The 27,048-nt window shown below is 30.6% G+C and overlaps 1 protein-coding gene across 2 annotated transcripts; it reads left to right on the forward strand.

Moving 5' to 3' along the window:
- Positions 1-214: 214 nt before the first annotated feature.
- Positions 215-26,782, forward strand: LOC126745061 (fatty acyl-CoA reductase wat-like). Of its 2 annotated transcripts, none has more exons than XM_050452749.1 (10): positions 215-410; positions 14,903-15,175; positions 15,235-15,483; positions 23,893-24,038; positions 24,095-24,204; positions 24,260-24,452; positions 24,509-24,612; positions 24,670-24,850; positions 25,401-25,591; positions 25,649-26,782. In XM_050452749.1, exons 2-10 carry the CDS (start codon positions 14,924-14,926, stop codon positions 25,810-25,812), a joined length of 1,590 nt encoding a protein of 529 aa, XP_050308706.1. In that variant the 5' UTR covers positions 215-410; positions 14,903-14,923; the 3' UTR covers positions 25,813-26,782. The 2 variants fall into 2 exon arrangements, with proteins under 2 accessions (XP_050308706.1, XP_050308705.1); XM_050452748.1 differs by lacking the exon at positions 215-410 and adding an exon at positions 6,015-6,207.
- The last annotated feature ends 266 nt before the right edge of the window (positions 26,783-27,048 follow it).

A 27,048-nucleotide genomic window follows, 5' to 3' on the forward strand; every position in this document is an offset into this window, starting at 1 on the left:
AGTAAAAACTGTGGTTATGTTTATATTATTATTTCTATTGATATTTGGAGCATAGAGAAATGAATATTAAAAGAGTGTTTGAAAGGTAGCCTAAATTGATCATCAAGTTTTAAACCTTAACCTAAGATATTTAGTTCGGTTAGACGGCATCGAGGGCCAACTTCTGTCATAATTGTCATTATTATTATTATCGATTTTCTTTCCTTCCTTGCCATCACCCACCTTCGCATCATCGATCGTCGCCATTGCTTATTCCTTTTTATTTGGGCGTCCATTGGGTGTGTTCTTTTGTTTTTTCTCAACAAAAAATAGTTAAAAATGTAGCTTAAAGTCATTACAAGTGTAATTTCATCATATAGGCAGAAGCTTTTTTGTTGTTTTATTGTGTGGTTTCAGATCCCTAGGATGGGGTAAGTGCAATTTTTTTTATCAAATAGTTTTCACCATGTTGTAGGTCACCTAAAATTGTTGTTTACCATTTTAAAACTGCCCTAATAATGTCATCACCAGGAAAATTAATTTTTAAATGCAAGGCACCCACTTGTTCTAATACATACTATTGTCCTATTGAAGATTCATACAAAAATAAAATTTTCTTTAAATTTCCTGAAAGTGACATTATTAGGAGGTCCCAATGGTTTAAAATACTTGGTTTAAGCCCAACCTCAACAAGGTGTTATTTATGTCAAGACCATTTTGAGGATATTTCATTTACTAGTACTATACATACTCATTTAAGAAAGTGTGCTCTCCCAATTGCTGGCCCAAGTATTATTCAAAATGCCCCAGTACTGGTTGAGGCACAAGTACCTTGGGAAGATACATTGACTTTATTACCTGCTATCATAATCCAGCAATCTCAATATAATGTTCAGAATGAACATAATTATGCTAGACCACTTTTTACTAGGTCTGACGAAAGGTATCATCAGTGCTTTGCTGCTAGGAAGTACCAAAAGCACAATAAGTGAAACAACTTCCATTCTACCAGGTCACTACTCAAGGAGGTACCTCACCTCGATAAGGTGGGAGTAAGATCCAGGGATGTTCTTTGAATATTTAAGAAAAAGGACCGATGACATCTAGAATTAAGGATATACATCAGTGTCAACTAATTTTTAATATCATACTCTCCATAAAGAATATTTTAATTACAGGATTAGTTTTTATATATTACCACTCCCCTAACATTTTTGGGTACCCTCTGTACAAAAAAGTAGGTAGTAAACGTAAAATTTTTAGGGCATATTTTTGAGAAATATAGTTCTTATGTCTGTAAATAATTAATTTATAAATTTGATAAATTGTAATTTTTGTATCATATCCTCAAAATGTAAAATGTAAAAAGCAAAATACATACCATGGAGTGTTGTGCTAAAGCAGCACAAAAGCAAATTGTATCAGGATCCCTTTTAAGACAATAAATTATAAACTTACTTTACAATTGACTTAAATTCTACCCCTACCCTTGTTAATTTGTTGATAACAGTGAAATTAACATTGTTAGTATCGAGCATTTAATTCTCAAAATAGGACTAAATATATTATACTTAATCTCTAAAATATTGTCTTACATAATTGACCCATTAAATCTTTTTTTGATAGCGTATTGGGCTGTAAAATCTCTTTCACATTCTCTAAAAATCAGTGAAAAAGTGCAATTAACGATTTATTTTTTTTGAAGGGCCTAAATGCATTAACTTAACAGCTTAAAAGTAGATTTGATGAATTTAATGTCAAAACACTAACGTATTCAATTAAAAAATGTATAAAATAAACTTAAATTACAAACATTATCACTCTTAGCCTCTTCAAAAATTAAATTAATACACTTGCACTATTTCATAATTTTTTAGAGTTTGTGATCGAGATTCACAGCCTTTACGCTGTTAAAAATTGATTTAATGGGTCAATAATTTTAAATTTCGCGCCATTCTAAAATTTTGAATAGCCGAACTAAAATAATTGACATTTGTCACAGTCGGTAAAATAGTCTACTGTAATACCGATCCGTCATAGAAATCTGCATCTGTCATTTCTATGACGGATCGGTATTACAGCAGACTATTTTACCGACTGTGACAAATGTCAATTATTTTAGTTCGGTTAGACCGCAACCGCACGCTGCAATCGAGTTTAGGGTAAAGATGATGCCTACTTGTCACTATGGGATTGAACCCTCTCATACTTTTAATTACTCTATGATTTGGAGTTTAAAATCTGCCAAAGTGGAATCTTACACAAATGAGAATTGCCCTGTAACACGATAATTCTATAAAAACAGAGTTGCTGTCATGTAGGAAGGGAGTGCAACAAATCCAACCACATAGAACAAGACCTTATGATCTGTAATAGTATCTAACATTTTCGGGTCAAGGACTTGTGGAACAGTGTAGTTAGAATCCTAGGAGAATGGAAACAAACATAGAAATTATCCCTCTATCTATGTACAATAGAATCTTTTTGCCATTGGTCTCTATAGATAGGTACTTGTTATCTGTCTGATCCCAGTAGTAACTCATTCTGACAAGTTCATAAATTATATTAAAATTATTAATTATATCATTGGCAGGTGTGTAACTGAAATACTCCAGAACAGTATGATGTTCAGGTTTCCTGGTACAATCACTCAGACATCAGAAACAAGATGAGTAAAAGGCATTTTTAATTAGGTACTTCTTAATTTTGTTCTTAAATGCAGAAGGGGGCAGATTCTTAACTCTGATTCCCAGTATCAGAGGCCTTTTAATTTTTTTCCAGACAATTGAGCACATTCAACCATGTAAGAGAGAGAGAGAGAAAAAAAAACTAACTCAAGTGCCTGTAAGAATATTTTAATTTCATCCAAGCAGTTGAGATAAAGAGAGAAAAGTGATTTTAACTTACCAAGAACCCATTGTTTCCAATATAGTGTGAGTGAATACCAGCTTGGCAAAATCTGTTATGTATTGTAAAACCTCTTCTTACACATGGAGGGGCTATCATTTGGAGATGTAACATTGTTTACCAATGATTCCCTGGCTTATGAAACTTGTGATCTAAATAGTGATAAACTAAAAAGCTTGTGATTTCCATTGATTTTTATTATGCGACAGACCTCTTACCAGAAATGTAAATTGATCCCAAAAATCTGGACTACGCATTTTTCTTCCCAATAAAGAATAGGGATTTAGGATTAAAAGAACCATAATTAACGAGTGAAAGCAAAATGAAAAACATACAGTCCCCCATATCCACTCATTTAATCTAAATATAGCTCTGTATTCTTTTTGTTCTAAGAGAACAAGAACTAGTTCAAAACTCCCAACATGTTTTGGATACAGCAGTGTCTCCATCATCAGGGTTTGAGTTACTGTCAAAAGTTACAACAAAGTGACATAGAAGAAGAAATCTGACATTCATTACCAATCCATCAGTCTTGGGGGAAAATTGTTGCTTAAATTGGGTTAAAATAGACAAATACAATCATGACTCTTATATTTATTAGTCGTAAAATATTTAATCTTGTTCCTTTTTCGATTAGGACTGTTACAGACCTTAAAAAGTTTAGGAGAGAACTAAAGAAATTAATCTTACCAAAAGCTTACTACAGCATTGAAGAGTATTTTAACGATTCATTTTAATATTTAAAATTATTTGGTTTTGTCTTTGTTTATATAAAATATGCTTCTATGTACAATCAAAATCGATTCTGTATTCTGTTTTTGTCCTGTATAACCAAATAAATACTTGTATTATAAATTCTAGGATTAGGAAGCTTTTAGCATAAGTTTGTAAACTTGGCAAATAAAGTATATTTTGACTTTGACTTGACTGACATAAAAGGGGGTAATGTGTAAACAATTTACATTCTTAAAACAGTTAAATCATAATGGAGTCGTGAAGCTAAGTCAACATTAGTATGTGAACATTTTTAAAGGTACAATAAATTAAAAAAAAAATAAATCAAAATTAGGTGTATAGGAATGTGAGAGAACGGATGGACATTGCCTGTGTCTGAATTTGGAGTGGAGAGAGACTGTATGTTTTTTTATTTGCCTTAACGTACAATTTCACTGGAAGTATGGACGGCAACAAAAAACAACAATTATTTTCTAGTTAAACCCATGAAGGATTGTTTTATTTTTTTAGAGCAAGGATAATAGTTGCATCAACATTACCATAAAAAGAAAACCAGTTAGGATTGATGTAATTGCATCAAAACTTGATAAGTTGGTATTGTACCTACATTTTATTACATATTGTGTAATTTTTGCAGACGACCGAATGCTTTAAGCAATCTTTTATACCTAGGCCTAGATTATGCTTTGAATAAAACAGACTAAATCATTTTTAAGACATTCAGGTCAACCAAAAATTGAGGTAGCAACATTCAAAAATCTTTAATATTTTCATCAATCACGGTGAAATGTTTTTTCTGAGCAGATGCGGACGTATTATATCCGCGCCGCATATTTATGGTTAAAAAAAATTATATCGAAAGATTCCTTTTTGCATAGCTCAAATCTAAATCCATCAAGGTTACTTAGTAAATTGACGAAAAAACCCAACTGGGACGGGGAGTTTCCGCTTTAAGAACCAGTTTTTGCAGGTAAACATAAACATTTCAACTCGATTAATAATTATAAATCGATAATAATAAATATTTAAAAACATATTAACTTAATAGCAAGTAAATAATTATGCATATGTTTTACCTACTGCTTTTTTCTGAACTCTATTTACTAAAGCACATATTATGGGTTTAAAGTCTGATTAAGGCCTTGCTGCTAGACTTTCTTTTCATGGTTTTGCAGTGAAATTCCAGGCATGGGCTTTTTGTGACTAAAAACTCTTCATCCATTTGTTTTGTGAGAACTAGACATAATCAACCCTAAATATAATGGAGAATAACTTCTAAAGTAGAAGCAATTAAACAGTTAAAAAGCGTGCTAGGGCTTTGTAAATATTACAGAAGATTTGTAAGAAATTTCGCTAACCTTGCAAAACTTGTGAAGAAGCTTTTAGACCACATAGTTCTCTGAAATGACTGTTTCAGTTTAAAAACCCTGAAGGACAAATAGGAAGGTGACTTCAAGGGTTACAAGAGTATCAGTTTACAATAGAAATTAGAAATGAACGATAAAATGTGGCTTTTAAGACACAATACTCATTCTCAATAAAAGGCATTTAATTTTTGACCTTTGTACATGATATCATCATAATAATTATTCAAAACGTCTTCCTCCAACCTGAATACACCGATTTAAACGTCGCACATGATTTCGGCGGACTTTGAAAATTTGATAATCGTTTTGAATTATTTCAAATGCTGCTATAAATTGTCCAATTAAGTCTTACATGTCGCCACAGGACAAAATCTAGCGACGTTAAATCGGGTGACCTAGGAGGCCAAGAAACTGTTCCACTGTTAACGTTTTCATAGATAACAACACACAAAGCGCCGGTAAATTGTTTAAAATCATCAGCTATGATATTGACATTTTGAACATCTTTTGAAGTCTTTCTAAATTTTAACGCGTCTTATCCAGACATGGAAGTTTGATCCCATAGTTCTAAAACACCTTGTAGAGGATATATACAATTGACTATGCTAAACCTGGGATTTGAATTCTGGACCTGTTAAGCCATAATGGAAAAAACAAATTATAGATTCAAGGGTTTATAAATATGTATAATAATATGAATATTTATTAAATGGAATAATCTACTTGGGTTTGCTTTTTATTAACAGTGAATTACTTATTACTTTTGGATCTATTGTTGTATTCTGTATAGCACTTTACTTCTCTTTGCTTTGTTAATAGCATTTTATGTGTTGTAAAACAATAAAGCGAAATTTGACTTTTTTCCCTAACGAGTTCTTACCCTTCTAACAGGCTAATGTTATTATAACAATCTAATTAAATTTTCGGGATTCCAATATACATAAAACATGTCGTCAGTCTAGTCAGCAGACGAAGGTAAGTGGTAGGTAGCAAGTAACGAAAACCAACACGACGAACTATTTGACTCTAAGTCGTACGCTAATCGCCACCATTTACTTATTGGACCGGTACCGATCGTAGGATCGCGGTTAAACCATACCAGTCCATCGATCGACGAGGTCTAATTAAACGTTAAAAAGGAACGGACGTTTATAGTTTCGGTTTGAAATTGTGCGGAGTGACTTCGACAGTGATTTGTTCCAGAAAATTTTTTTGTTCGGTAATTTTTTTTTTAATTTAATTTAAAATAGAATATGCTTAATTAGTAAGTACCTCTTGACGTGTTTCGTTTATACTATTGGTCCTAGTTATTCCAGTGGGGTGCAAAAAATTATCAATTCTCTGATGTGTAGCATCAAATGTTCTACCGCTGTTGCTTGTTCCATCACATCAAAAAATGACATGTAGGTACCAACCATACTGAATTAAATTGATTTTGTTCGAAAAGCAACGAAGTTTCTCCAGAAAATATTATTAAATACGTGTGTCAAATTACGTCTAACTCAGCTGCAAACGATTAACTATATAAAGTTCCTCTTTATATGCTGCTCCTATTGAATTTAACTTACTATTACAATACATGCTTCGAAAGTGGCCTCTTCCCAGTTAAATGGAAGGAATTAATAGTTGTTCCTGCGCCACAGTGAATGACTTGCTTCCAGTACACCAGTCTGGGTTATGTGGTAGTCACAGCACATCAACTGACAACAATTTAGCTGTTGTTTCATTTTCTTTGGAGTATTCCAAGGCATTTGATGAGACCGCATAAAGGCATTTGATGAGACCGTTTAAATTTTTTATTATATTTTTTTAAATTAAACTATTGATGTAATATAAAAATATACCCGCCTAGCTGAATAAGGTCTTGAGTACGTATATCAATATATGAATTTAAGCGTGTTTCCGGATATGTATGACATTTTTTTCGTTTTGGAATTTAATGGATTGAAGTAATCTCTAATTAAACGATGTTAGTAACTGTGGATCGTCCAGAAATACAGAGAAATTGCCAGAGAGTTAAAAAAATTTAAAAGTAATTTTCAACATTAAAACGTGCCAAAAAGAAACGTATTATTTTCTTTATTAATGTCAAACGTACCGCGAGTGCACATTTTTGGCGCCCAACAGTGTGGGCTTAAAAACCCCGTTCTTTTATTTAAACATTTCTTATCAAACTGTGACAATAACATCATTTTTACTGATGAAACAATATTTGACTTTTAATTAATATTTTGATGCTATAAATTGTGTTGTTATTTGAAGATTTAGATTCTTCATATAATGGAAATATTTAATACAAATACTTGGCATATAGAATAAGTGCCTAAAGACTTGAAAAAATATTCTTAACCCCTCGAAGACACAAAAAAATTACTTTAAATTCCTAAAAGATTTTTTTTGGAAAAAATAGAATATAACATGTAAAAAAACATTTTCGATGCCTGAAAGTCAAAAAAAGTCATATCGAATTTTTGAAAAATAGACAATCTATGCATAATAATTTCCCGAAAGACTTATGTCAAATGCCTGGAATAAAATTTAAAATATTACACAGGTCTGTAGTTTATAAAGAACTATTGTCAAATTTCCGAAAGACATGCAGAATTACTTAAAAAGGCTGGAAAATATGAGAAAGAAATTTAAATTCCTGGATAATATAAAATATGGTGTCAAATGCCTGGTATGAAATTAATACTACGTCAAATGCAATAAAAAAAATTAAGCAGTTTAATTCCTAAATATAAGATAAAAAAATGTATCCAAAAACTTTAAAAATTATATTTAAAATCCTTGAGGAAAATCTCGTGGAATATTCGGTTTTTGAAACAGAAATCATTTATTTTCTTCCAGGCAGTATTAGAAAAATTATAGGATTTTCTTTTACCATTGTCATGAAACATTGCCGTCAACTCTTTTAAGGAAGTTTATTAATTTCTTCACACATGGTAAGAGTCCTAAAAAGTATACAAAAATTGTCTTAAAAAAATCTGCATTCAAGTAATTGGAATTTTTCTTCCAGGCGCATCTTTTTCTCTTGTTATCTCAAGCATTAGAGAATAGATTAGTTTAGCTTCAGTTCAGATTCCAACATCAAAATTTGCTAAAAAAAAACTGAAATTCAAATAACAAGAAAACATCGTATTATTTTCCTTATTAATGTCAATCATTTTTGGCGCCCAACAGTGTGGGCCTAAAAAACCCCTGTTTTTTTTAATTTAAATATTACTTATCAAATTCACGTATAATATACTTTTAACTAATCATGTGATAATAACGTAATTTTTACTCATTAAATAATATTTCATTTCTACTATTTATTTAATATTTTACTATTATAAGGGTTGTTATTTAAAGAAAATTTTTCATATAATGGAAATATTTTAAATGCCTGGCATAAAGTGAATTGGAATTTTTCTTCCATGCTTGAAATGTGCGAAATTAGGTTATTAAAGGATTGCACCTTCGGGACACCCTGTATTACTAAAGTAGAGAAAGTGACTTATTTCCTCTACAAATCTGGTAGTAGTAACAACATAAACTAAAACCTTGTTTACTCATTAAAATGCTGAAAATATGTTTTATTCAATATTGACAACATAAGAAGGTCCCGTGGTATTAATTTGACTGAACGTGAAAAATAGTTCAAATGCCTGGAATAAAATGAAAAATACTACATAGGTCTGTTATTGTCAAATTCCAGGATCATATAAAATATGATATCAAATGCTTGGTATAAAATTAAAACTACGTCAAATGCATTAAAAAAATAAAGCACAAGAGTCCTGTAATCTGATGTACCGCATACTCGGCCTTCTTTTGTACACTTTTGTGTGTCGAATTCTCATATTTATTCATATATTGACGACACACAAATGTTGCATTACTCTTGTGAGCCTGATACTGCTGTGACATAGAGCATTTGCTACATTATTCTACTGATCACAATTTCAGGGTAAATATTTCAAAAACAGGTATTATTATTATTATGTTCTGAAGATCAGTGAGGTGCATTACAGGAAACTCTAAGTGAAGGCATGCTTAAAATGTGCGAAGAATCCTGAGCTGTATTTGAATATAAATTTAGAGAGCATATAAAAAAACTTTCATAAAAATGAAATACACAGAACTAATTTTTTTTCACTTTTACAGTCTGGAAAGCCAAGAATATTTATCAGGCAAACTTATCAAATGTCGAAAAAAAATTATATTTTTAAACGAATTTTTGACGTTTTAATTTTTCTGCAAACAGTGCTTATACTGAAGTGCAGTTTTGCCCTTTTATTAAAAAATAATTGTTTCAATAAATAAAGATAAAAGATCTATCTTTAATTGCTAATATCTCGAAAACTATGCAGCCAAATCTGGGCAAATTTAATAATATTTTTAAAAACTGATTTTGAAAATTATGCAACCAAACTAGAGCATATTAAAATTTTACTTGAAATCCAAAAATGTTATAATAAATAGGGTATTCCATTTAAAATAACGAAGCTTTCGTCCAATAGGGCAATTTTTTATGATATTTTAGACTTATCGTATCCACAGAAGTCACTATTAAGCCAAATAAAAACGTTTAAATATGACAAGAAAATGGAAAAAACTTGAAGAAAACTGGAAAAGAAGTACCTCAACTATGTGGAAAAACTAAACAATTACCTTAATTACCTGGAAAATTAAAAAAATCCTAAATTTTGTGAATTAAAAAAGCAACAAAAGCAGAAGAAAGAAAACAAAGAAAATAGAAAAGGAGGAGAGGAAAAACGAGTAAAAGTGAATGAGGGTGAGAAAAAAGTTCTAAAGAACCTTTGGGATTTTATTTACAGATATTAAATAAAACTAATAAACCGACAATCGATTTAAAGCATTTGTTTGAGTTTTGTTTGTTTGTTTAAATAGTGTGAGTTGTTTTCCGTTCTTACTCTTTTAGGAAAAGGGTTTATTTATTATATTTGACCCGTAGGTTGAATAAATTTAGTGAATCACATTCTTCACACCTTTTACATAATAATAATGATGCCTATATAATAACCAAAAGCGCCTTGCTATAAATTTATGAAAAATATATACACGATATACAAATCTCGCATTGTATTAAATCTACGTGTACACAGTCACTCTTGCAAGTTACATTATGGTAAAAAAAAACCTTGCCCTGAAAAGAACTCTGACACTAGCAGTTATATGATTTTTAAATCGATACCTTAAATAAAGAAGTTGCACCAGTCTTTGCACGTATCAAAACCTCAAAAAATGTCACTTAATTATGAAATAAAACATAGAATTACTCGAAATATTGTAAGTACGAATAATTAAATATCTTATTAGGCCTCATTAATGACTTAGAGACGTTATTTGACAAAAAAATAGTTGCATCTTTTACAATTAAATTTATTAATATAATTTACTATTGGGATTTTAATTTTTAATAACAGAAATATCATTTAATTTAACAATAGATAGATCCTAAGAATCCATTTTGTTAAGTAACATATTTAAAGTAAGAAAAAAACTGTATAAATTAATTTTCAACTACTGCATTGTTGTGTATCTTCCCTGTTTGGATGCAAAGTATAGATTACAGTACATTTATGCTGTCGCTTCATGTACAACTGGCGGAAATATGAACAAAATAAATGAGTTGAAAATACAGTAAAGTACACACCATAATATTTATTATGAACACAATCATAAGACATAGAAATATATGCTGCATTATAGACTTTTCCTTTTTCAAAGAAGTTATACTTACAAGGAGGTCATTAGTTCTTATAATTCCTTATACCAAAATCTAGCTCTGAGCACGAGATTGAAAAAATCAACACTTCTTATTGCAATAGAATGGGCTATATATTGCCAAAGTTAAATTTATTATAACTATTGTTGATTCATATGGTGTCAATTTTTTCCTCAGTTTAGTAGTAAGATAGTGACTAATGGAGTAGTACAGCCAGTGGTTAGGTGGAAGAGTAATTATAAGTTAACCTCACCATTGCTCTGTTAAATTATAATAATTGAATAAAGTTATAGGGTGGTGTTTCTGGTATCCAAACCTAGTGCTACTTAGGCAATTAAAACAATCCTCATCTATTCATAAATAAATCCCAAAGATTCCTGTGCGGCATGTTCTCTGAACAATAGTCCTAATACCTTAATTGAATGTCTTTAATTGGAAATTTCAGATGAAAAACATGTATTAAAACAGCTTGAATTTCAGGTAATTTTCGTCCAATAGGAAAATGTCAGCGCCTTTATTGGCACTTGCACAGTCAAATTAAATAACTGCATATTCTACTAAAGAACGAATTAATGAATATCAAACACTTTTAACGAATGATTTATAGTAATGAAGCATATACCTCTGATGCAAATCTAATGGTTCTATAAACATGAATATATCACCTGAAACGACGATACTTCCGCCCACGTATACGCAAGCAATAAAATAGCCTCCTGCGGTCGTTTCCTCAAAGTTCACTAACAATAAACAAACAAACCTATCAACCATTAGCGTTAATTATAATTAAATAAAAAATTGTTCAACTTGACATTTACCTTGAATAATTGTTTGAGCTAGTAATAGATGCGTGTACAGTGCAACCAATGCATGGAGGTTTTTTTTTGAATTTCGCGCCATTATCCAGTTAGTTGGCAACATTGTAAATTTTGTTTTAAGTGTTGTTATGAATTTATTGATGATTAAAAGTAGAGTAAAATGAAAATATAAACAATTTCCATCATCAGGTTTAAAAAACACGGTTTCTCCTGAAGATGATAACTTTATTAGCAAAACACGCGGAAAGCATTTAAAATTATAGATACGAAGTCGCCTAAGACTCACTCGTCGACTGAGAGCGACCTCTCAATGTCGAGACGTAGTACTAACCGGAAGCAAAAACGGTTTTGTGACGTAATAATAGCGGGAAATTTGAAATTTAATTATGGCGCCAAATTTGAATTTTGCTCTACTATACCGTGCTGCTGAAATTAGTGGGCAATGATGTATGGTTCTTGAACAAGCGTTAAATTTAGACTTTATGTATTTAATCTCTATATTAAAAAAACGTTTTCAGAAAGTGTTAAGGTTTAAGGAATGTTTTCATATAAAGTTGTTGCCTATTAAAGCCCTTTTGAAAATATTCCAATTATTTGCAGTGAAATTTGTTAGAAAAGAAATGCTCCAATCATACGATTTCATTAAAACGATTAAGCGTTACCTAATTGTTATACACCATAAATCGCAAATTTCCATCTAAATATATTTAGTAACTTCTCGCTTTTTTATGAAAATCGGAAAAATACTTAACACCTGGTAGTAAAGTGTAGAAATGATTTCATATCGTCGTATCCATGCAGGTCAATTTTTGCATATAAATTTGTTGCAAAATACGTAATAGAAATAGCGACGGTGCGTGCATATGTTGACTAGTGAAAATACCCAATATTATATTTCTTTCGGAATGCGTATAATATATATTGCGAAAATGTCTATACCACATCATATATTATTTCATATTACGTGTATAATGGCAATAATTGATCTAGTTGTTCAATTTTATATAATTTTGTACTAAAAAGCAATTCCTCTGGTCAAACCGGAAGTTAATGATACCTTCCCAAATATCCACCACACACCAAAAATTAACATACGAACTTGCGACGTAAATTTATTGTCGCATCATCGTTAATATTAATTTTTAATTATTGTCGAGACGACATTTTTTTTTAAAATAAATTTTACGTTATTATTCGTTAATAGGAATAACAAACTTATGAATTCAGGGAAGCCGTTTATAAATTAATTATATAGTTCATAAAAAAAAGAAGGTTAAAAAGTATTCCATCTAGTTTTATCAAGGGTGATGGTCCAAGGGAACCCCATGAATTAATTTTAAATTTATACGGAACCAATTCAGTTGTCCCACAATCAAATCATGGACAATTAAAATATATCTAAAAGTATACTAAATCAATATTTGCCATCAATTAAAACTATTTTTACGATATGTTTAAACAAGTCATAAAAACCGAACAACTTTGCAAAAAAAAATAGACTTTGGCCTTTTGTTTGTTGTTATATTAATTACTTATGGAATTTTTCTTATTTTTTGGACAAAAGACCTAAATATGTAATTAGTCGCGCTTATTGTTGAAAAAAATACACAGGAAATGAATTAATTTAACCTCGGATTCAACTGATCCTAAGTGCAAGAATACCCGAGCCTTGCATATCTAATATAACATAACATAACACCTTCATCCTTGAACATAGTTCAATATACCTACTGTAACAATTAAATTCCAACAAATTCATTATTGCGGCTTTGTTTTCTCTTGAGATTTTATAGACTGTTAAATTGTTCAATTCGCAACATGGTTTTTAATCGAAAGTCATTTTTTTTCAACATGATTAAATAATTATGGATCAACGGATTAAATAATTCCAAAATATTAGATTGGCTGGTTATACTTCTTGTGGTTCAGAAATGTTTAATTGTAGCTTTTTGATCTATTGAAAAATATTCTACATATTTGTATATGCTCTACATGTTTCTTTTCAATTTATATATTGGTCTAGTAAGAGAAGTTTCTGAGTGGTATAACCTTAAACTCAAGAGAGGCAGTTATTAACAGGCACATTTAATTACTAGAAGACGTTTGGTTAAATTGCTTGTGGCTCAGAAGTTTTTAACTGTAGTTTTCTGATCTATTCAGAAATATTTTATAGATTTGTATGCTATATTTCTATCTTTTTAATTCATTAATGTAGTATGACAACTTTCTGAGTAATATGACTTTAAAGCCAAGGAAGTCAGTTGATTAGCACATTTAATTATCATGAGACGTCTGGTTAAATTGCTTGTGGCTCAGAAGTTTTTAACTGTATCTTTCTGATCTACTCAGAAATATTTTACATATTTTCATCTTTTAAATATTTCTTTTTAATTTATTAATCTAGTATGAGAAGCCTCTGAGTAATATGACCTTAAAGGGCATATTTAATCGTTGCAAGCCGTCTAGTAAAATTACTTGCGGCTCAGAAGTTTCTACTTGTAACTTTCTGATCTATTCAGAAATATTATATAGATTTGTATGCTAAATCTCCATCTTTTTAATTCATTAATGTAGTATGAGAAGTTTCTGAGTAATATGACTTTAAAGCCAAAGAAGTCAGTTGACTAGCACATTTAATTATCATAAGACGTCTGATTAAATTGCTTGTGACTCAGAAGTTTTTAACTATATCTTTCTGAACTACTCAGAAATATTTTACATATTTTCATCTTTTAAATATTTCTTTTTAATTAATTAATCTAGTATGAGAAGTCTCTGTGTAATAGGACCTCAAAGAGCACATTTAATCACTGCAAGCCATCTAGTTAAATTACTTGCGACCCAGAAGTTTCTAATTATAGCTTTCTGATCTGTTCAGAAATATTTTAGAGATTTTACGTTTTACATGATTCTTTTTAAACCATTGGTGTAGTAGGAAATGCTTCTGAGTAATATGACCTTAAAGTCAAGGGAGGCACTTTAAGAACACATTTAATTATTATAAGCTTTCTAGTTAAATTGCTTGTGACTCAGAAATTTTTAATTGCAGCTCTTTGATATACTCAGAAAAATTTTACAGATTATAATGCTTTATATGTCATAACATGACTTTAACGTCAAAGAATAGCTAATTGGCACATTTAATTATTACTGGTTAAATTAGTTGTGAGTCAGAGGTTTTTAATTATAGCTTTCTGATCCATTTAGGAGTGTTTTACAGATTTTTATACTTTATATATTTCTTATTAAATCATTAATCTAGCACAAGAGGTTTCTGAGCAATATGACCTTAAAGTCAAGTAAGACTTTAACTACAACTTTCTGATCTATTTACATGACTTAATACTGCACCTTTCTTTTAGACCTCAGTTTACGTTAACCAAATGGATATCTACGAGCAACAAGGCCAAGACATAACCGCATCAGATATGGTAATGCCAGAAGAAGACAGCGACATTCGGGACTTCTACAAAGGTTCCTCGATATTCATCACGGGGGCAACCGGGTTCCTTGGAAAACTAGCGGTGGAAAAACTGCTGAGAACCTGTCCGGACCTAAAGAAGATTTTCATATTGATTAGAGAGAAAAAAGGGAAAGACGTGAAGCAGCGATACGAAGAGATTTTCAACGAACCGGTGAGTACCATCGAAATTGTTGCAAAAAATAGAGCGAATAACCCACGTGTAATTTGTAGACATTCGACTACTTGAAACGTCACAATCCGACGTTCAAGGAAAAAATCCAAACGGTCATAGGCGACGTCGGTTTGCCCGATCTCGGATTAAACGACATCGACAGGTACACGTTGGTGCAAGAGGTGGATTGTGTACTGCATTATGCTGCCACGGTGAGGTTCGATGAAAAATTACGTTTGGCCACTTATATTAACGTTAGGGGAGTGAGGGATCTTATTCGGTTGGCTAAGGAGATGAAACATTTGAGGGTAAGCAAAGACAAAAGGCTTCGAACAAATCCAATTAGACCAACAGGATTTCTGACATTTTCTGTTTACAAATTCATCATCAATCTTACAAAGAATACTGAGGATGATCAGAGGTCTTCCTATCCAAAGGGACGCAGATTCTATACATGATAGAGAGGAAATGATATAAAATTGATGCAGCAGCTTACATATGTGACATGCCTGAGTTTTCTGGTGTTGAAATATTATAACTATTAAAAATGATTCGTATGGTATGACCATAATAAATAAATTTTTAATTGATCAACACCGTATAATTATTACCAAAAAACATCATAATTTAGTATAGTTGAGTGTTGAAATTACCATACTGCTGCAATATTAATGACTTATATATCAACGTTAATAGGTTTGAAAAATAGAATTTACCCGAACATTAATCAGTTTTTTAAATTTAATTTAAATTAATTAAGAATAAAAAATACGCACGTTTGGATTTTTTTTTAAAATTATCTAATTTGGATGTTATTTAGTAACTCAAATACTTGGCTCAATTCGCAAAAACATAGTAAGGTTTCTCTAATATTTTGGGAGATTTCCTCGGGAAATTCTAATTCTTTTATCATTAATTTTTAAATTCTCTGGTCCCTATTACCATACGTTATATGTCCTAGCATTTAAAGTGTTAGTATCGGATCTCCCAATTTACTCTTCAAATCTATTCTGTATTTCTCACTTCATTGGCCTTTTAGCTTTTCAACACTTCACACTGTTGATTCTTGGTGTTCTTGAGGCCGATATTAATACGGTTGATACGAACGTCAAAACCTTGTATCTATTTGTAATATCAACACTCAACACTCTTTAAGCAAAAGAGATTCATTCATTTCTAAGATGATTGTTAACCAGAAGGTCTATTTGCCAACTTTCAGACAAAACACTGTCTCCTTTTAGGTGAGCGTAATAAAGTTAATAATAATATTGATAGTAATAGTTTCTTTGGAATATTCTCTAATTTGTATTGAAATAATCATAAAAATCCATGCATTAGAAGCTTTTTTATACAATATTTAGAAAATCAAGTCTATGAAAGAGAATAGTTTCAGGTAAATTGGGTCATAGTTCTACTTCTAGTAATCAGATCAGCTTGATTTTTATTTTAGAAGATTCTCTGGAGTATTCTTTAACTTTTACTGTAAAAATCATAAAAATCCATGCATTAGAAGCTTTTTTATACAATTTTTAGAAAATCAAGGCTATGAAAGAGAATAGTTTCGGGTAAATTGGGTCATAGTTCTACTTCTAGTAATCAGATCAGCTTGATTTTTATTTTAGAAGATTCTCTGGAATATTCTTTAACTTTTACTGTAAAAATCATAAAAATCCATGAATTAGAAGCTTTTTTATACAATTTTTAGAAAATCAAGTCTATGAAAGAGAATAGTTTCAGGTAAATTGGGTCATAGTTTTACTTCTAGTAATCAGATCAGCTTGATTTTTATTTTAGAAGATTCTCTGGAATATTCTTGAACTTTTACTGAAAAAATCATAAAAATCCATGCATTAGAAGCTTTTTTATACAATTTTTAGAAAATCAAGTCTATGAAAGAGAACAGTTTCAGGTAAATTGGGTCATAGTTCTACTTTTAGTAATCAGATCAGCTTGATTTTTATTTTAGAAGATTCTCTGGAATATTCTTTAACTTTTACTGTAAAAATCATAAAAATCCATGCATTAGAAGCTTTTTTATACAATTTTTAGAAAATCAAGTCTATGAAAGAGAACAGTTTCAGGTAAATTGGGTCATAGTTCTACTTTTAGTCATCAGATCAGCTTGATTTTTATTTTAGAAGATTCTCTGGAATATTCTTGAACTTTTACTGTAAAAATCATAAAAATCCGTGCATTAGAAGCTTTTTTATACAATTTTTAGAAAATCAAGTCTATGAAAGAGAATAGTTTCAGGTAAATTGGGTCATAGTTTTACTTCTAGTAATCAGATCAGCTTGATTTTTATTTTAGAAGATTCTCTGGAATATTCTTGAACTTTTACTGAAAAAATCATAAAAATCCATGCATTAGAAGCTTTTTTATACAATTTTTAGAAAATCAAGTCTATGAAAGAGAACAGTTTCAGGTAAATTGGGTCATAGTTCTACTTTTAGTAATCAGATCAGCTTGATTTTTATTTTAGAAGATTCTCTGGAATATTCTTTAACTTTTACTGTAAAAATCATAAAAATCCATGCATTAGAAGCTTTTTTATACAATTTTTAGAAAATCAAGTCTATGAAAGAGAACAGTTTCAGGTAAATTGGGTCATAGTTCTACTTTTAGTAATCAGATCAGCTTGATTTTTATTTTAGAAGATTCTCTGGAATATTCTTTAACTTTTACTGTAAAAATCATAAAAATCCATGCATTAGAAGCTTTTTTATACAATTTTTAGAAAATCAAGTCTATGAAAGAGAATAGTTTCAGGTAAATTGGGTCATAGTTTTACTTCTAGTAATCAGATCAGCTTGATTTTTATTTTAGAAGATTCTCTGGAATATTCTTGAACTTTTACTGAAAAAATCATAAAAATCCATGCATTAGAAGCTTTTTTATACAATTTTTAGAAAATCAAGTCTATGAAAGAGAACAGTTTCAGGTAAATTGGGTCATAGTTCTACTTTTAGTAATCAGATCAGCTTGATTTTTATTTTAGAAGATTCTCTGGAATATTCTTTAACTTTTACTGTAAAAATCATAAAAATCCATGCATTAGAAGCTTTTTTATACAATTTTTAGAAAATCAAGTCTATGAAAGAGAATAGTTTCAGGTAAATTGGGTCATAGTTTTACTTCTAGTAATCAGATCAGCTTGATTTTTATTTTAGAAGATTCTCTGGAATATTCTTGAACTTTTACTGAAAAAATCATAAAAATCCATGCATTAGAAGCTTTTTTATACAATTTTTAGAAAATCAAGTCTATGAAAGAGAACAGTTTCAGGTAAATTGGGTCATAGTTCTACTTTTAGTAATCAGATCAGCTTGATTTTTATTTTAGAAGATTCTCTGGAATATTCTTTAACTTTTACTGTAAAAATCATAAAAATCCATGCATTAGAAGCTTTTTTATACAATTTTTAGAAAATCAAGTCTATGAAAGAGAACAGTTTCAGGTAAATTGGGTCATAGTTCTACTTTTAGTAATCAGATCAGCTTGATTTTTATTTTAGAAGATTCTCTGGAATATTCTTGAACTTTTACTGTAAAAATCATAAAAATCCGTGCATTAGAAGCTTTTTTATACAATTTTTAGAAAATCAAGTCTATGAAAGAGAATAGTTTCAGGTAAATTGGGTCATAGTTTTACTTCTAGTAATCAGATCAGCTTGATTTTTATTTTAGAAGATTCTCTGGAATATTCTTGAACTTTTACTGAAAAAATCATAAAAATCCATGCATTAGAAGCTTTTTTATACAATTTTTAGAAAATCAAGTCTATGAAAGAGAACAGTTTCAGGTAAATTGGGTCATAGTTCTACTTTTAGTAATCAGATCAGCTTGATTTTTATTTTAGAAGATTCTCTGGAATATTCTTGAACTTTTACTGAAAAAATCATAAAAATCCATGCATTAGAAGCTTTTTTATACAATTTTTAGAAAATCAAGTCTATGAAAGAGAACAGTTTCAGGTAAATTGGGTCATAGTTCTACTTTTAGTAATCAGATCAGCTTGATTTTTATTTTAGAAGATTCTCTGGAATATTCTTTAACTTTTACTGTAAAAATCATAAAAATCCATGCATTAGAAGCTTTTTTATACAATTTTTAGAAAATCAAGTCTATGAAAGAGAATAGTTTCAGGTAAATTGGGTCATAGTTTTACTTCTAGTAATCAGATCAGCTTGATTTTTATTTTAGAAGATTCTCTGGAATATTCTTGAACTTTTACTGAAAAAATCATAAAAATCCATGCATTAGAAGCTTTTTTATACAATTTTTAGAAAATCAAGTCTATGAAAGAGAACAGTTTCAGGTAAATTGGGTCATAGTTCTACTTTTAGTAATCAGATCAGCTTGATTTTTATTTTAGAAGATTCTCTGGAATATTCTTGAACTTTTACTGTAAAAATCATAAAAATCCGTGCATTAGAAGCTTTTTTATACAATTTTTAGAAAATCAAGTCTATGAAAGAGAATAGTTTCAGGTAAATTGGGTCATAGTTTTACTTCTAGTAATCAGATCAGCTTGATTTTTATTTTAGAAGATTCTCTGGAATATTCTTGAACTTTTACTGAAAAAATCATAAAAATCCATGCATTAGAAGCTTTTTTATACAATTTTTAGAAAATCAAGTCTATGAAAGAGAACAGTTTCAGGTAAATTGGGTCATAGTTCTACTTTTAGTAATCAGATCAGCTTGATTTTTATTTTAGAAGATTCTCTGGAATATTCTTGAACTTTTACTGAAAAAATCATAAAAATCCATGCATTAGAAGCTTTTTTATACAATTTTTAGAAAATCAAGTCTATGAAAGAGAACAGTTTCAGGTAAATTGGGTCATAGTTCTACTTTTAGTAATCAGATCAGCTTGATTTTTATTTTAGAAGATTCTCTGGAATATTCTTTAACTTTTACTGTAAAAATCATAAAAATCCATGCATTAGAAGCTTTTTTATACAATTTTTAGAAAATCAAGTCTATGAAAGAGAATAGTTTCAGGTAAATTGGGTCATAGTTTTACTTCTAGTAATCAGATCAGCTTGATTTTTATTTTAGAAGATTCTCTGGAATATTCTTGAACTTTTACTGAAAAAATCATAAAAATCCATGCATTAGAAGCTTTTTTATACAATTTTTAGAAAATCAAGTCTATGAAAGAGAACAGTTTCAGGTAAATTGGGTCATAGTTCTACTTTTAGTAATCAGATCAGCTTGATTTTTATTTTAGAAGATTCTCTGGAATATTCTTTAACTTTTACTGTAAAAATCATAAAAATCCATGCATTAGAAGCTTTTTTATACAATTTTTAGAAAATCAAGTCTATGAAAGAGAATAGTTTCAGGTAAATTGGGTCATAGTTCTACTTCTAGTAATCAGATCAGCTTGATTTATATTTTAGAAGATTCTCTGGAATATTCTTGAACTTTTACTGTAAAAATCATAAAAATCCGTGCATTAGAAGCTTTTTTATACAATTTTTAGAAAATCAAGTCTATGAAAGAGAATAGTTTCAGGTAAATTGGGTCATAGTTCTACTTTTAGTAATCAGATCAGCTTGATTTTTATTTTAGAAGATTCTCTGGAATATTCTTTAACTTTTACTGTAAAAATCATAAAAATCCATGCATTAGAAGCTTTTTTATACAATTTTTAGAAAATCAAGTCTATGAAAGAGAACAGTTTCAGGTAAATTGGGTCATAGTTCTACTTTTAGTAATCAGATCAGCTTGATTTTTATTTTAGAAGATTCTCTGGAATATTCTTGAACTTTTACTGTAAAAATCATAAAAATCCGTGCATTAGAAGCTTTTTTATACAATTTTTAGAAAATCAAGTCTATGAAAGAGAATAGTTTCAGGTAAATTGGGTCATAGTTTTACTTCTAGTAATCAGATCAGCTTGATTTTTATTTTAGAAGATTCTCTGGAATATTCTTGAACTTTTACTGAAAAAATCATAAAAATCCATGCATTAGAAGCTTTTTTATACAATTTTTAGAAAATCAAGTCTATGAAAGAGAACAGTTTCAGGTAAATTGGGTCATAGTTCTACTTTTAGTAATCAGATCAGCTTGATTTTTATTTTAGAAGATTCTCTGGAATATTCTTGAACTTTTACTGTAAAAATCATAAAAATCCGTGCATTAGAAGCTTTTTTATACAATTTTTAGAAAATCAAGTCTATGAAAGAGAATAGTTTCAGGTAAATTGGGTCATAGTTTTACTTCTAGTAATCAGATCAGCTTGATTTTTATTTTAGAAGATTCTCTGGAATATTCTTGAACTTTTACTGAAAAAATCATAAAAATCCATGCATTAGAAGCTTTTTTATACAATTTTTAGAAAATCAAGTCTATGAAAGAGAACAGTTTCAGGTAAATTGGGTCATAGTTCTACTTTTAGTAATCAGATCAGCTTGATTTTTATTTTAGAAGATTCTCTGGAATATTCTTGAACTTTTACTGAAAAAATCATAAAAATCCATGCATTAGAAGCTTTTTTATACAATTTTTAGAAAATCAAGTCTATGAAAGAGAATAGTTTCAGGTAAATTGGGTCATAGTTTTACTTCTAGTAATCAGATCAGCTTGATTTTTATTTTAGAAGATTCTCTGGAATATTCTTGAACTTTTACTGAAAAAATCATAAAAATCCATGCATTAGAAGCTTTTTTATACAATTTTTAGAAAATCAAGTCTATGAAAGAGAACAGTTTCAGGTAAATTGGGTCATAGTTCTACTTTTAGTAATCAGATCAGCTTGATTTTTATTTTAGAAGATTCTCTGGAATATTCTTTAACTTTTACTGTAAAAATCATAAAAATCCATGCATTAGAAGCTTTTTTATACAATTTTTAGAAAATCAAGTCTATGAAAGAGAATAGTTTCAGGTAAATTGGGTCATAGTTCTACTTCTAGTAATCAGATCAGCTTGATTTATATTTTAGAAGATTCTCTGGAATATTCTTGAACTTTTACTGTAAAAATCATAAAAATCCGTGCATTAGAAGCTTTTTTATACAATTTTTAGAAAATCAAGTCTATGAAAGAGAATAGTTTCAGGTAAATTGGGTCATAGTTCTACTTTTAGTAATCAGATCAGCTTGATTTTTATTTTAGAAGATTCTCTGGAATATTCTTTAACTTTTACTGTAAAAATCATAAAAATCCATGCATTAGAAGCTTTTTTATACAATTTTTAGAAAATCAAGTCTATGAAAGAGAATAGTTTCAGGTAAATTGGGTCATAGTTCTACTTCTAGTAATCAGATCAGCTTGATTTTTATTTTAGAAGATTCTCTGGAATATTCTTGAACTTTTACTGTAAAAATCATAAAAATCCATGCATTAGAAGCTTTTTTATACAATTTTTAGAAAATCAAGTCTATGGAAGAGAATAGTTTCAGGTAAATTGGGTCATAGTTCTACTTCTAGTAATCAGATCAGCTTGATTTTTATTTTAGAAGATTCTCTGGAATATTCCTGAACTTTTACTGAAAAAATCATAAAAATCCATGCATTAGAAGCTTTTTTATACAATTTTTAGAAAATCAAGTCTATGAAAGAGAATAGTTTCGGGTAAATTGGGTCATAGTTCTACTTTTAGTAATCAGATCAGCTTGATTTTTATTTTAGAAGATTCTCTGGAGTATTCTTGAACTTTTACTGAAAAAATCCAAAGCGCACATCCAGAAGAAGCAGTACAATACTCTAAAGGACTGACTCCTCAGTTAAATATAAATTGCCCTGTAAAGCGGGTCGCAGACAGCAAGCTATGGTGGGGGAATCCTCCACATCACCTTTGTCGATAAACCTACCAAAAATTGGCTCCCGGTGGAGAAGGAGACTCCCCGGGAAGGAGCTGAACTTGTAATAACGGAGGCCTGCAAAAACACATAAGGTGGCTTGAGTCGCGTCGAGGAACCCAAGGCACGCTTACACAGGCTGGATATACGAGGGAAAACCAAAATGGCAAGGGCTACCTGGCTACCTTCCTCATGGACAAGGAATCATGGGCCAAAGTGAAGGAAGTGAACCAGTTGAGACCGAGCCGACATTCGGACCTAGTTTCTCAGATCACAGGTATATAAGGTTCGAACTAGAATCTGCGGACACAACTCCGAGGAGCTACAGGAATCCCAGGAAAACGAACTGGATCCTCTATGAGACACTAGAACGCAACCTAGATAACTGTCTAACGGAGACTAAAGACAACCTGGAGCTCGAAGTACTAACAGAGTCAGTTACAGACCCTATCAGACATTTGGACAATCATATCCCCCAAGCAAATAATGTCAGGAATGATGTGTTGGAACATGCAAAAATGCACTATCCAATGCATTTTATTTCATAAACATTCCTCCAGCAGTAGTTTTTAAGTATTAGTGACAGTAAGTTGGATAAAGACAACTGGCAGTGGATCCAATAAGGGCTCACTTTAAATGGCATATTTTTTACAGGCATTCAACATATAAAATAATTTGTTAATTTATTTTAGGCATTCGAATTTATTTTTCGTTTTATTCCAGGCATTCCAAATGTCCTCTAATTAAAAAAAAACAATTTCCTATATTTGAGGCATTTGGGAGAATTTTTTGATAGTCTCTGTGTTTGTCACAGTCGAAATCTATTCATCTATTCATATTTTCTACATGTGGTTCATATACATATAATTCTCGGACACTAATTAATATTACGTATCTTCTTTTAGGCTTTTCTTCACGTCTCCACCGCCTTTTCGAACTGTACCCACAAAGAAATCGATGAAAAATTTTACGAGCCTCTAATAACCGGAGAAAAATTACTAAACTTAGTCGAATGCTTGGACGATGACCAGTTAGATCAGATAACCAAGACGTAAGTTAGAAATATGTTTTAAACCCTTTCGTTTACAAGATAACGTGATTTCATAGAGTTCTGAGAGACTTTCCTAACACTTACGCATTTACGAAATGTGTTGCCGAGGATATAGTGAGAAAAGAAGCAACGAATATACCAATAGCATTATATAGACCATCCATAGGTAAGTTCCTGTAACATTTATCTCTGCAGTTATTTATCCCTTATGGTTCTTACAGTAATAGCAACAGTAAAAGAGCCAGTATCAGGTTGGATAGACAACATATATGGGGCCACTGGGGTTTTAATCGGCGCAGCGGTAGGATTACTGAGATCCCTCTACGGCAAAAAGGAGAATTATGCCGAAATGGTTCCCGCCGATTACGTTATCAACTCTTGTTTAGCTGCCATGTGGGAAACTGCCACAATCAAGTGAGAGTTTTCGTACATTTACAGGGGAAAAATATTAGGAAAACTTTATATTGTAGGTCAATGAATGACAATAAAGAAATCGAAGATAAGGAGAGCAAATATGAACGGGAAATTCCGGTGTACAACTACGTCAGCACGCCCCAAAATCCATTGACGTGGGGTGAGTTCATTATTCAGGTGGTTTTTTTCAAATGTTCTAATGTTCGTCATGGTTTAGATGAATTTTATACGCTCTCGTCCAAACATGCCAAACAAATACCGTCGGAAAAAGTGGTGTGGCATCACATGTTCAAGATGAGATCGAACTATTACGAGCACATGTTGGCCGTGTTTTTTTTGCACACCATCCCCTCATATCTGGTGGATTTCGTCTTGTTGTGTTTACGTAAGAAACCGATGTAAGTAAACGATTTTAGTTTTTTTTTAAATGTAGGTTTTATTATCTCCTAAGGGGTGTGTGTGGGTATCTCAAGTTCATTGTTTTCATATACAGTAGATCGACGTTTCATAGTTATTTATGGATCCATAAGGAACTTGGTAAAGAAGAGAGACCAAATAAATAATCAAAGTTCTGCTTGAAACGCAACACATCAGACCATTTCCAGAGAATTTGGAATACAAAATCATCTGGAAAAGTAAATAAATGACACATTGTTAAGCTTATTACAGTGTAAAGTCAAAAACCACTACTTTCTGAAGGCACCAAGTAGGAAGCGAGTATTAAAAAATACATAGCGGACATAACTGATAGTTCAAACTGTTTATAAACAGTTTCTAGTAATAACTCGATTATGAAATAAGATGAAACTACTAGAATTGAAAAGTAACCTAAAAGAGCAATACATTTTTCGCACTTCAGCAAACCGAAAATCGAATACGTAAAAAAGCGTTGCCATTATTTTCCAGCCAAATCACAATAATGAAAACTTAAAATTATTATTTTTTTAGGTTAGTAAAAGGTTATCAAAAAATCAACAAATTCGCAGACGTCCTGGCTTACTTCACCTTGAACCAGTGGAAGTTTAAAAACGACAACGTCCAATCGCTCTGGAAAAAAATGAAGAAACACGACAAGGAGTTGTTCGATTTTAACATCGAGGCACTTAACTGGGACATGTACTTCTATACGTATACAAGAGGTGAGAGTAGCCTGACATCTTTTGAGACATTTTTAACGTTTAAATTCATTATTTTAGGTGCCAGGGTGTATTTGTTGAAAGACCCCCTGGACACGATCCCGCAAGGCACCGTCAAATACTACAAGCTGATGTTTCTGCATTACACCTTCCTAAGTTTATTCTGGTTCCTGGTGTTTAAATTTTTTATGACGGCGTTTAATGCTTTATTAGGAGCCTTGTAGTGCATGAAATTTTAATCTTGATTTATTGGCGAATTAATTGGGTGTTTGCCAATGAATCAAGAAGCTGATAAAGTATTTAAACAATAAATTTAATACAGTAAATGTATGGTTCCATAGTAATTAATAACAATCCTTAATAAAATTCGGGGCAAAGATGGAATTTTGTGAAGGATCTTTCACGAAAAAAGTGTACATTAAGCTAAGCGAACCTAAAAGTTTATATTTACAGTCACAATCGCATGATGTTCAACGTATTCTTTAAAACTCAATTTGGTTTATTTCATTTCACTTATCCAAAAAAAACTGAAATTAGTATCCATAGGCACAGATTCTTTTTTACTTCATTATGATAAGCTTTAAATTGAATGAACATTTCACAATTATTTACGGATCAACATGAAACTTAGACAAGAAGAGAGACGGAATCAAGAACCAAATTTCAATGCAGCACATCAGAGGAATATTAAAGGCTATTTCCAGAGAATTTGAAATACAAAAATATTTGGAAAAGTAGATAAATGATACATCGTTAAGCTTTTTATAGTGTAAAGTCAAAAAGTGTTTAATTAGAATCATTATCAAGGAACAAGCAAGCAAATTCCTACCTAAAGAGCCTAAAAGTATTTTTTGGGTTTGATTTATTTAAAATTAAATTGATATCTCGATCTCTCCAATTTACTGAACTAATTTGGTATGAGAAGAATTTTTTTTTGTGGTAAAGCGAGTTATTTTAAGAGAAATCTCAAGTGTCAATGGTTAACTATAAAACAAACTTACCGTAAAATCATTTGTAAATAGATAATTTACAGTAGATGTTATGTAGATGTTAGGAACTTCGTAGGAGGTAGAAAGTATGTTTCAATAAAAATATGATTTTTTTTTTCTTTTATTTAAATAGAACTGTCTAATAACTATATTTTCACAATAGAAACAAAAGAATAAAAAATATTAAGAATATAATAAGCAGAAAGTGAAGAAATTTTAATTTTCCAGATATGCACGTACCCCAGTATCGAATTTTTTCGCGAAAAATTGATTTTTTCGAAATTGAAATAACTATGCCAGCGCCTTCTGCAGATCACCTATATTACAAAAACACCGGGTTATAACGGGATTCGAGCAGAACTAAGGGAATGAGAGCACTTTGAAAATCCTGAAAAAGTCGTTTTCGACGTCCGTTTTTGAGGCCAAAAATGAGCATCAAAAATGCCATATCTCGGCTATCGTAAAAGCTAC

This window comes from Anthonomus grandis, chromosome 15, assembly GCF_022605725.1.
Source record: "Anthonomus grandis grandis chromosome 15, icAntGran1.3, whole genome shotgun sequence".
Lineage (NCBI taxonomy): Eukaryota > Metazoa > Arthropoda > Insecta > Coleoptera > Curculionidae > Anthonomus > Anthonomus grandis.